The 13,005-nt window shown below is 36.6% G+C and overlaps 1 protein-coding gene across 1 annotated transcript in view; it reads left to right on the forward strand.

The window, feature by feature from the left end:
- MELK (maternal embryonic leucine zipper kinase) overlaps positions 1 to 12,268 on the forward strand; it is an 85,831-nt gene extending 73,563 nt beyond the window's left edge. The window contains exons 13-16 of the mRNA XM_012802298.2: positions 112 to 208; positions 1,375 to 1,543; positions 7,916 to 8,019; positions 11,990 to 12,268. Of these exons, the coding sequence (XP_012657752.1) occupies positions 112 to 208; positions 1,375 to 1,543; positions 7,916 to 8,019; positions 11,990 to 12,167 (548 nt within the window). The 3' untranslated portion in view covers positions 12,168 to 12,268. The remainder of the gene's footprint in view (positions 1 to 111; positions 209 to 1,374; positions 1,544 to 7,915; positions 8,020 to 11,989) is intronic.
- Positions 12,269 to 13,005: the final 737 nt, after the last annotated feature.

The raw sequence follows: 13,005 nt of genomic DNA on the forward strand, positions 1-13,005 counted from the left end.
GTTGATTACAGTATTTCTGAGTCAATGAATAAGATGATGTATGCATTATTGATAGAAAATTTGGAGCCATAGTACGTCAGCTACATATAGTTTGTGTTGTGTTTCTTATAGCTAGAAACAAGTGCCTGAAGGAAACCCCAATTAAAACACCAATATATTCAACAGGAGCAGACAAGTTAATGGCAGGTGTCATTAGCCCTGAAAGGCGGTAAGTGTTCAGTTTTTTTAGATTTTTTGAGCATTGGTGTGTGTAACCAGATTTCCCTTTTCATGTATGATAAACCTGATTAAGGTGAATCATTACATAGATTCTGTTGAGACCGAAGGAATATCTGTATGAGGATGGTCCGTGGCCATTACTAGACTTGTTGCCACTGCCTTCCATTTGGGGTAGAATGGTGAAAACTGATCAGAAGTAAGACTGGCACCATCACTTAAAGTACAGCAGGCTCCAAAGACAGTAGTCCTCACCCTGGCCACGTACTTCCTTCCCTGAGGCCTATCTTTCCCTATGCTTCTCTCAGTAGACTGTAGATATCTGCTAACATAATAGTTCCCCCAAACAGTGAAGGTACTAACTGGTGTTTCAAAGAAAATCCACTCCTGTTTGAAAAGTTCAATGATATAGATGACCCTTCATTGTTCCTTATAGCTGTTTTTTAAAAGTGTGATCCATTTTGGTGACAGCTGGGGAATTAAAATGTAACTGGGTATTACATTTTACATACATTTACATTATACATTACATATTACGGAATGTTAATGGAATTATTATTATTATTATATATACTTTTTTTTGGCTGAGGCTGGGTTTGAACCTGCCACCTCCGGCATATGGGGTTGGTGCCCTACCCCTTTGAGCTACAGGCCTAATGGAATTATTTTTTTGTCGATGTGATATGGCATTGTGATTATGTAAGAAAATGTCCTTGTTTGTTGGAGGTGTATACTGAAGTGGTTCGGAATAACGTCATGATATCTTTAGATGGTTTCTTTCATATAGCTTAGTAAATAAGTAAGGTATTTAATGTATTTGTTATCTGTATACATAGAGAAAGCAAATGTGTCAAAATACTAGCAGTTGTTGAATATAGGAGAATATATGGGTGTTCATTGTACTATTCTTTCAACTTTTCTGGCTATTTGACACTTTATAAAAAGGAAGGGAAAAATAGTTTTGCTGAGTGGGAGCTGGGTGATGGCTTCTTTCCAGAAAGAGATGGCTTTGGCACTTCCTGAGGAGGAGGGAGGTGATCTGGCCCTGACATGCTTAAATGAGACACCCTAATGTGTTTAAAGGGACAGAGGCCCACCCTTGACTGCCCCAACAGGTGGGAGGCCCAACTCTACTTGTGCTTTTTTTTTTTTTTTAAGGTGCCGCTCAGTAGAACTAGATCTCAACCAAGCACATATGGAGGATACTCCAAAGAGAAAAGGAGTCAAAGTGTTTGGGAGCCTTGAAAGGGGACTGGATAAGGTGATCACTGTGCTTACCAGGAGCAAAAAGAAGGGCTCCGCTAAAGACGGGCCACGAAGACTAAAGGTAAGTACACTGAAATTTTTCACTGTGAATTTCAGAAGCTGACTGCTAGCTGAATTGCTTTAAAAAACAAAAAAGAAAGAAAAGTACTGGGCAAATTGATTAGCATTTTTATTTGCTTATGTTCATTTAGATAATATATATTTAGTTACATCTTAGAATGGAAGAGTAACTAACGTGTGCATGTTACTATGCATAGCGGTTTGGTAATGCAGAGGTTAATAAGATACAGTCACTCCCTTCAAGGACAAAATAACTATCATATAATTCACATATTCAGGAGCAGGGAGAGGGATTAATCACAGAGGCAACATGAAGGTGAGGAAGCTGAGAGGAAACTGAGCTTATTGGGGAAACTGAGAGATACCTGTAGGATGGGGACTTGAGCTCAGTTGTATCTCTTGACACATAGAAGTGCCCCTGGCAAATAGCTTCCTTTTAGGCCCTCATGAAATATGTAAATACATGGGAAGATAATTGAACTTTGAGAACAGTATATGGGGAAAATAGTAAGTGGCAGGCTAGCAAGGTGGACTGGGAGGTCCTCAAGGCCTGGCTGAAAGATCTGTTGCTAGACTTGTTATACTTTAAAAGGACTAATGTATCAGTGGTATGGGTAATGTATTTGGTAGGAGAAGGAAAAGAAAAGTAAGCTATTTGGGGGTACAAAATACTTCTTACTCTCTTGGATTCTGTCTGAGCATTCATTCAGGCATCTAATGAATGACACTTTTGTTTTGTGTAAGTGTATGAAATAAGAGGTAACGGTGGGAGTAAGACACAGCCGTGACGTTGTTCTGACACACTGGGCTCAGTTCTGTGTAGTGAAAACGTGTTCCCAGTGGTGTGGCTCCAGAAGAGGAAGAAGATGATACTCTTCCCATGATTTGGGGACTGTGTGTTTTTTGCAAGGACACTCTCATATTGAGCAAATCTGGATGGTTTGAGGAAAGGAGAATGCTGAACTGTTGGGCAGAAGGGTTCTTCAGCAGAGAATGAGAATGTTCTGAGATCCCATTTATATTATGTCTTAGAGAGGAAGAAGATAGGACTTATCCATTAGTATTCACTGCCTTGTTGAACTTATATGGTGCACTAAATTTATACTACATATGGCTATTTATTAGGCATGTTTTAGCCTTTTATTCTGGGATTTCTCTGGTTGGAGACAGTTATGAACTACTTCAGATTATGGTATTAAGAAAACCATACTACCATTTCACTAAAAAACATTAAATAAATAAAATTAAGGAAACTTATTCAAACATATACATTATTGAGATGCTAAGCAGATATTGAATACTAATGGATAAGTTCTAAAAATGTTCTTACATAAGTTCACCTATGTAAGTTTTTTTGGAACCCAAATGCATTTTTCTTTTTCTTTCTTTTTTTTTTTTTTTTAATTAATTCCAACACCTGCCTGACTGGGTATTGGGATTTTATTTTTTTTTATTTTTTATTTTTTTAAGGCTCCTTTATTCCATGAATATTTACAGAACATCAAGTATAGGCAAAACATTGACATAATCATTGAAGGTAACATTGGGACAAATGTACTAATTTTATGAGGAAACAAAAGCATTAACTACAAATCAATTATGAGATAAGTGTACTCATTACCACCACTCCTAGTAAAGTTGAAGATCCTAGCTAGTACAATTATGATAACTTAAAAATCCCAATAGTTTGTAAAAAAATACAAATTTCATTACTTCCGAGTTACCAAGTTACTTGCAAGTTACCAAAAGCAATAGAAAAATTCAGCGATATAGCTAACTTCAAAATAACTATACAAAATCAATTATATTCCTATATAAAAAGAATTACAAAATAATATTAGAAAAAGAAAGATAGCATTGTATCAGCAACCAAAATAGAAAGTACTTATCAATATAGCTTTAATAAGAGCATTGCAATTTTTTTTGAATACATAATCATTTATTACTTGTTTGTTACAGAATACACAAGACAAAATACAAATAGCAAACAATTTTCTTCCTTATTATGTTTTTACCAAAGTCTAAAAAAAAAGAAGACGATTAATATATATGTAAATAAAAGTAAACAATAATTTCTAAAAAAAAAAAACAAAAACAGATCATGCCAAGTCTTATAGACAGTAAAAACAGAAATACTTCAAAATCATTCTACTTAGTCTGGATACCCGACAGTAAAATTATTATTTATTTACTTTTTTTAGAGACAAAGTCTCACTTTATCGCCCTTGGTAGAGTGCTGTGGCATCACAGCTCACAGCAACCTCCAACTCCTGGGCTTAGGCGATTCTCTTGCCTCAGCCTTCTGAGTAGCTGGGACTATAGGTGCCCACCAGAATGCCTGGCCATTTTTTTGTTGCAGTTTGGGCAGGGCCAGGTTCAAACCTGCCACCCTCAGTATATGGGGCTGGTGCCCTACTCACTGAGCCACAGGCGCCTCCCCCAAATGCATTTTTCAATGGAAATTGCCGTGGTGTTAGTTGGCTTTCTAGAACACAGGAGAAAAACCAGAAGATTGGTCTTGGGTTCTAGCTTCAGCTTCATACTGTATAGCTTTGATAAGTCATTCTATCCTTAACTTCTATAATTTCTTTGTGAAATCTAGAAATAATGCCTCCCCTGGCAACCTCACGGGACTCTGCATGTGGGATGCTACATTGCATATGAAATGCTTTTATTAATAAAAGGTGGTATTCCAATGTCATTATTATCATTGTTGAATATCTCAACTCCATGTAGCAGAACTATAGTCCTAATTAGCACAAACTTTAGATCTTAACCTTAATCTAGCTTTGAATCTAACTTTAATGCTTTAAGTCTTGCCAAATTGAAGGACTTGTTTTAGGAAATTAGTTTCATATTTTCTACTAACTTTATATGCCCTGTTAAAAAACTATAAACTGGGCCAGTGCCTGTGGCTCAGTGGGTAGGGCACTGGCCCTATATACCAAAGGTGGCGGGTTCCAACCTGGCCCTGGCCAAACTGCAACAAAAAAATAGCCAGGGGTTCTGGTGGGGACCTGTAGTCTCAGCTACTCAGAGGCTGAGGCAGGAGAATTGCTTAAGCCCAGGAGTTGGAGGTTGCTGGGAGCTGTGATGCCATGGCAATCTACTGAGGGCGATAAAATGAGACTCTCTCTCTAAAAAAGAAAAAAAAAACTGTAAACTTCCAGAAAAGTTGACAGAATAATACAAAGAATACCTCAGTTTTTTAAGATAGCAAATCATATGTAGTTAAGCCCTTCTTTAGGAAGCAAGCTATAAAATTCTGAAATTTAAATAGGTAAGAATATTATTTCTTTATTTATTTTTGAAACAGAATCTCACTGTTTCACCCTAGGGAAAGTGCCATGGTGTCACAGCTCATAGCAACTTCAAACTCCTGGGCTTAAGCGATTTTCTTGCCTTAGTCTCCCAGTATCTGGGACTACAGGCGCCTGCCACACGCTCAGCTATTTTTTGTTGCATTTGTCATTGTTTAGCTGGCCCAGGCCAGGTTTGAACCCGCCAGCTTCGGTGTACGTGGCTGGCGCCATAACCACTGTGCTATGGGTTCCAAGTGTAATTCTTTATTTTATAAAAGCAATATTTAAATTGTGATTCGAAAGTATTCAGTTTATATCTTGACAAAGCCAATTTAGTTTAGTGAAAGAGCCTTAGATTGGGAGTCAAGGACCCATCATTTATACTCATCTTCACAATATTTGCCATATCAACATATGTGCACTGTTATTTATTTGGTATTATCTTCAAGTTGATTATCTTTAAAAAAATACATTTATAAGCGGGGCATGGTAGCATCTGCCTATAATCCCAGCTATTGGGGAGTCTGAGATAGGAGGATAAGGTGAGCTCAGGAGGTTGAGGCCAAACTGGGTAACGTAGTGAGACCCTGTCTCTTAAAAAAAAAAAAAAAGATGTATAGAAGTAAAACTGACATATAATAAACTGTATATACTAAAGATGTACAAGCTGGGTGTTATGGTTCATGCCTGTAGTTCCAGGTACTTGGGAGGCTAAGGCAGGAGGATCACTTAAGCCTAGCTGATTGAAGTAGCAGTGAGCTATGTGCCACTGCACTCCTGCTTAGGCAGCAGAGTGGGAGCCTGTCTCTAAAATAAATTTAAAAAATAAAACATATAATTATAATGCCTTGGCATTATATATAATACCCGCTAAGCCACTTCTTAAAAACTCAATTTTATATAAGGGGAAACTGTATATAATATAACATAATGTAAAATAATCTATTTGCTAATCATATTTTTATAAATCAGATGGGAACTAATGCATAAATATTAAAAAATATCTGCATATTGCCTAGAGTTACCTTGTGTATCTTGTATAATACTAATGGGAAACCCTACGTTAAGAAATTTAAATCTAGGCCAGGTGAAGTGGCTCATGCCTGTAATCCTGGCATTCTGAGAAGCCAAGGCAGGCGAATCACTTGAGTTCACAGGTTCAAGACCAGCCTAAGCAAGAGCGAGATCTCATCTCTAAAAATAGCCAGGTGTGGTGGTTGCCTGTAGTCCCAGCTACTCGGGAGGCTGAGGCAAATTAATCACTTGAGTTTGAGGTTGCTGTGAGTGAACTGTGATGTCATTGCACTCTATTAGGGGCAAGAAAGTGAGACTCTGTCTCAAAAAAATATATAAAAAATAAAATTTACTGTTTGTTTGTTTTTTTTCAATTTTTGGCTGGTGCCAAAACTCTCACATATGGGGTCTGCACCCTACTCCTTTGAGTCACAGGCACCGCCCAATAAAAGAAATTTAAATCTCTTCTTTGGGCCACAAGTTCTTATTTTGAAAAGTAAAGTAGTTGGGCCCTTTCTTATCTCAGCATTTTGTTATTTATGAAAAGAACTCAAATCTGAAACACACAGAAACTGTGGTTTGTTTGATAGTGAAGGTGCTAATAAAAAGCTGGAGATTTTTATGTTTCTATGACCTACTAAAAACGTTCAGTAAATAGTTATTGGATAAATGAATAGGTAGATACCAATTAGAAATGAAATCATCTCCAATCCAGCTGGAACAACATAGTAAGAGCTGTCTCTACAAAAAAATTTAAAAATTAGGCTTGGTGCCTATAGCACAGAGGTTACAGCGCCAACCACATGCATCAAGGCTGGTGGGTTTGAGCCCAGCCTGGGCCAGCTAAGCAACAATGACAACTACAATGAGAAAAAAAAAGCTGGGTGCTGTGGTGGGCACCTGTAGCCCCAGCTACTTGGAAAGCTGAGGTAAGAGAATCGCTTAAGCCAAAGAGTTAGAGGTTGCTGTGAGCTGTGATGCCACAGCACTCTACAAAGGGTGACATAGTGAGACACTGTCTCAAAAAAAAAAAAAATTAGCTGAGGATAGTGGTGCCTTCGTATAGTTCTAGCTACTCCGGAGGCTAAGGCAGGAGGATTGCTAGAGACCAGGAGTTTGAGGTGCTATGATACCACGACTGTACTTTAGCCCAGGCAACAGAGTGAGATCCTGTCTCAAGACAAGAAAAAGAAATTATCTCTGAGAATTATATTGTTGGTCAATGAGAAAAAAATAATTGCTTTTTAGAAAGAATACCTGTTATATTCATTTCCTCATAGAATTGTCAAAGAATCGGCTCCTGGAATTCTGTGATATTATTTAAATAATCCAGAAAGAATGAAGGAAACATATCCAACTTTATACAAACCAGACTTTGTAGAGTCTTTATTTCATCTTTCCACAGTTTACATTTCAGGACTGTTGAAATGTCTCTACGTCTAAATGTCTCTAATGTCGCTACCATAGAAAGATGAGGGAGAAACAGGTAAAGCTCAAACAGATAGATTGATGCTATATAATGTATTTTTTTGAAAAGATCAGTAGGTGGCTCAGTGCCCATAGCACAGTGGTTATGGCGCCAGCCACATATACCAAGGTTGGTGGGTTCAAACCCAGCCTGGGCCTGCTAAACAACAATGACTACTGCAACAATAACAACAAAAATAACTAGGCATTGTGGCCTGTGCCTGTAGTCTCAGCTACTTAGGAGGCTGTGAGAATCACTTAAGCCTAAGAGTTTGAGGTTATTGTGAGCTGTGACACTACGGCACTCTACTGAGGGCGACGTGGTGAGACTCTGTCTCAAAAACAAAAAAAAAAGATCAGGGGAAGATGATGAAAATAAAAAAGGAAGATAGTAAATGTTATTTTGCAAAGCTTTTGCGGTGCCATTAACATATCAAGAATTGACTGTAAATTGTTTCCGTATTTTTCTTGAAATAGTTCCATTTGAAAGGGTACAATATGGAGGAGTTTTGGGACTCACAGTGTGGTAGGATAGTCTTTGTGTTGATGTAAAGATTTACTATTCACCCCTTCTTTTTCTTTTTTTTAAGCTTCACTATAATGTGACTACAACCAAATTAGTGAATCCAGATCAACTCTTGAATGAAATAATATCTATTCTTCCGGAGAAGCATGTTGACTTTGTACAGAAGGGGTAAGAAGCACACTTAACAGGCTGTTGGATTTGTAATGTAATTTCTTTTGGACTTTGAAAAAATATGAACTGATCTACACCTCCAACCCTCTGTCCTTTTTAAAAAGTATATTTCTCCCATCTCATTCCAAAAAGCTTTTAAGGTAGTGTCATTGTTTATAATTTATTCTCTTCTATTCGTATGAGCTATAAAAGTTTTTAAAGCATTCATATTGTCCCACTTTTAAAGCTAGACTTTTTATTTCAAAATAGGAAAATTTGAACTTCTTCCATTTTTCTTTTAGATCCTCTATTTTCCTTTGATTTGCTGCTTTACAATAATATTTTATAAATATTTGTATATTTGTGAGACATTTCACAATTTCTTTTAGATCCTCTATTTTCCTTTGATTTGCTGCTTTGCAATAATATTTATAAATATTTGTAAATTTGTGAGACATTTCAAACAAATCAGATATTTAAAGAGACTCCTCTTTATGACTGGCTGTTTTATAGGGGTTTCAGTGCTTTAGGAAGTTATTTTACCTTAGCTCTTTGCCAGGGTTGTGAAGGGGTTTTGGTGCGAGGAATAAAAAGGCTTGACACAGAGTCTGGGCCAGGGACCTGAGGAACTCTAGGAGGAGCCCTTCTGAGCAAAACTTGGGTCTGTATTTATTATCATAAAATAGGAAGAAGTAGACAAAAGCTGTTTATCCGACATTAGCATTGATTAGGGAGGATGTGGACAAGGTCAGACAGAACTTCCTTTGTTCCTTTGTCTCCACCATTTCCAAAACCATGGACCTTGAGCACAACCTTTGCCTCCAGCATCCAGAGCCTTTTGCACTCCGATAATCTTTATTGCCACACCTCACATACACATTCTGTCTTGGAGGTCTCTCTTGGAGGCACTCAACTCACATGCCATTCTCGTGACTCTTCAGGTCTCTCTAGTAGAAAGGGAGCCTGTGCCCAAGATAGGACACAATTTTCCCTACACTGTTGGATGGATATCATCAGACTCTTTGATTATATTCTCATGATCTGAATAACCAGACCTTTTCTGGTTACCCAAGATATTCATATTTCTAAGTATTTTCATTCAGTTAGGTATAAGGTGACCAAATTTTAACATTGGTAAAGCAGGACCATTGACTGGGGTAGGGGGTGGGGTGATTCTTAATTAAAATTTTGGTCTATATGGAGTAACAAAAATTTTCATAGAATGCAAAAAATAGTATTGTAATTTTTTTTTTAATTTCAACATAAGTACAATTTATAAATACAATACATTAAAAAATATGTATAGTATTATTTTATTCTTTGGCATATTTCTCATTTGAGTGAATTTTTTTAGTAGATTGCTGTCGTTTAAAAGGTCATGAAATTTTTCACAAGAATTTGTTAAATTATATTTCACACATAAAATGGCTTTCAAAGTCTCAACACTTAATTGTGATTTTTCTGATGTCCACACTTTATTTACCGAAGAAAAAACATGTTCAGTCACAGCATTAGTTCCTGGTAAGGACAGCATGTATCCCACAATTTCTAGTGCATTATTGTATGGAACATGGTTTGTTTCAAAATGATGAAATATTTCTAACCATTTGTTCTCTATTGTGATTTTTGCTGATGCCCAAGATTTAACCTTTTCCTTATCAATATATTTTTTTAATAATGATACCTCGTAAGTTGTAAGTGTCACTTTCAAGGCCAGAGCTAGACTTTTTGCTGCCACTATAAAATATAAATAATATGAATACTGTCTGCTAAATTCATGACATAAATAAATAAATAAATTACTTACCTAAATTATCTGAATAGCTGATTTGTTGACATCACTTGTTTAACTAGCGCTAGCATGTGTAGTATGATGTGTATTGTCTGAGAGACAGTTACAAAATGTTTTCGTGGTTGCCAATGCCAAAAAATGCCATTGTGGTCGAATTCTAACAACTGATCAACAGTGCAAACTTTGATAAGCTGTTCTCGATAATCAGTTCTCAACAATTATTTGTTATTATTAAAGTTTAACATTATAAAATTAACAAAAATAATATAAAATTCATATCCTGGCAAAATAGTCACATGGCAGCTGAAAACCATCTATTCCCTTCCCGTTCTCCCGCCGTACCCTAGCTTGTCGTGCACTCTTTCCAAAAATCGGGACTTTTTAAAAACACCACAGGACAAATTGTTAAAAATCGGGACTGTCCCGCCAAAAGCGGATGTCTGATCACCTTAGTATGTCTCTTTAAAATTACTTCATTGAGCAACCACTAGAGCCATAGATAGATTTAATTATGTAAATATTATTTATCTGTAAATGTTACCTCATTCCTTACATTCACCCTGGTTTTCCTCTTTAGGCTTCATTAGAACACATCTAACTCACTATGATTTCTTCTTCATGTTTGGGGCTTACTTGTGGTTCCAGAACTTCTAACCAAATCTCTGTCATAAGCCTTTAATTGATACTTTGTCCTTCCAAGTTCCTAATAAACTAGGAGCTCTCTGCCTTGACCCCCTTTTTTCTTTTTACCTTTTCTATTTGTTTTTATCTTTTTTCAGACAAGGCAGAGAGAAAGATGAGCGCAACCTTTTCAAATGGTGTGTGGTATTACTAATTTTGGTTATATTCCATTATCATCTGTTCCCAGTCACAACGAATTGCTTATTATCTTCCATGTAACTAAATCGTTCTGTGCTTCATCATCCTGTCAAGAACCTTAACTATCCAGAGCTCTTTGTGGAATTTCTGATATCAACTGCTTATTTTTAAGAGATCAAGCCCCTTCTCTAAAATTTGTGAAATTTCATAATACATAATAGACATTGTTATTTCTCCATAACATCTGTGGAATAGTGAGTGTCTAATCCTGTGCCCTGAAATATTTAGGGAGCTGAAGTTTAAAATCAGTCCTATTGTTTATATTTATTGTTTAAAGATCAGTAAGGCAAATATTTAAAAATCTAAAATATGATTAAACTAATAAAAATTTTTTTGTTTACATGAATTAAACTTATGCCACTTTTCAGGGTCATATCTATTTGTAAAGGTGAGCTTAAGGCTTCGCTTAGACTGGGCTTTCCATTATCAAAGTAGCTAATGTGGCAATTTTAGCCATAAATTTTATACATTTCATCTATGGGAATGTACCATCTCCTTGGGCTTTTCTTTTGCTTTTCTTTCTTTTATAGTGTTGTAATGATCATAAGGTCTTATAACTATTAGAAAAACCTTAGAAACATGGGTACCTTTCTGACAGGTGAGTGGCTTCAGCTTTATGGGTATAAAAGACAGTTTTTGATGAGGTGCATACATACAAAATATTCCTCATATTCCCTATGTCTTCCTTTGTTGTGAACATGTAGAAATCACCCAGTGTTCACGGATTACACTGTAAGTGTTACATAAAGAATGCCAGCTTTGGCTGGGTGCCCATAGTTCAGCGGTTAGGGAGCCAGACACGTGCTCTTGGGCTGGTCGGTTTGAACCCAAGCTGGGCCTGCTAAACAAAAAAAATAGCCGGGTGTTGTGGTGAGTGCTTGTCATCCCAGCTACTAGGGAGACTGAGGCAGGAGAATCGCTTGAGTCCAAGAGTTTGAGGTTGCTGTGAGCTATGATACCACACCACTCTACCAATGGTGACAAAGTGAGACTCTGTCTCAATAAAACAAAACAAAGAACATCAGCTTTCTTGAGCATGAATGGCATGCATAGCAATGAAAGAAGGGCTTTTCTTTGGAGCAGGAGAGAATCCTGATAAATCCTGATTTTTTGGGATCCTAGTTCAGTTTCTGGGAAAATACCAGTTATACTTCATTAGTAAAACATAGCTAGTCATTTGGAAATGGTAAACAGTAATACACTGCTTAATGTGAAATAATGGTTCTTTTTCTCCACTGGTCTCCTAGAGGCTTAGAAAACTCTTGTATCATACAGAATATGGTTATCCTACTAACTGGCTTCTTTGGTTTTTCACAGTTATACACTGAAGTGTCAAACACAGTCAGATTTTGGCAAAGTGACAATGCAGTTTGAACTAGAAGTGTGCCAGCTTCAAAAACCTGATGTGGTGGGTATCAGGAGGCAGCGGCTTAAGGGCGATGCCTGGGTTTACAAGAGATTGGTCGAAGACATCCTGGCTAGCTGCAAGGTATAATTGATAGATGGTTTCCATCCTGCTGGATGCATGTGGGCGTGATACAGCATATAATGGTGGTTGGTATGATCAGTTTGATTTTAAAGTCCGTTGGAGCTACAAACTTATTTCAAAAGAGCGATCTTAAAACCAATATCTTTTTGTTTTTAAACAAAAGATATTATTTTGTGGATGAATCTAACGCAAGCCCATCTGTTTTTATCTGTTACTGTCTTTAAATCATGTGGCTTTGTATATTAATAATTGTTGACTTTCCTAGATTCACTTCCATATGTGAATGTAAGCTCTTAACTCTGTCTCTTTTAAATGTATAATTTCTTTCTGAAATAAAACCATTCGTGAATTTAGCAAGCCTCTCTTCCTTATATTTGATTCGGATCCAAATAAAGCCTCAAATGGCTTCCTGACTATTAAGTAGAAACTATTTGGAGTATGTTTTATATGTTATCAAATATGCCTTGGGCAGAAAAACAGATAAGAATTCATTTGCATAATTTTTCCTGTCTCTGATTTAAGTAGGATTTATTGATATCGTTAACTAAGTCACAGCTGTGGTTACCAGAGTTAAACAACACATTTAATATGTTGAATAAAAGAATATTGACTTCAGTAAGCGTGTTCGGTCAACAATGATAAGTATCCAAACTGTGAACCCCATGAAATGTTACTTGATGGTAATTTCCCCCAGTCGCAATGTTAGACCCAAATTTGTGTTTTTATTTCATTTTATTGGTCTCTGTAGGCCTGAACTCAACTATATTTGTATGAGTTTTACTGATTAAACTAGTTGAAGAAAAATACTATTTTTGGTCAGTAGTGAAGGGAGTGTTTCATCATT

Source organism: Otolemur garnettii, unplaced genomic scaffold, assembly GCF_000181295.1.
Source record: "Otolemur garnettii isolate 467f Iridium unplaced genomic scaffold, OtoGar3 scaffold00014, whole genome shotgun sequence".
NCBI classification, from domain to species: Eukaryota; Metazoa; Chordata; class Mammalia; order Primates; family Galagidae; genus Otolemur; species Otolemur garnettii.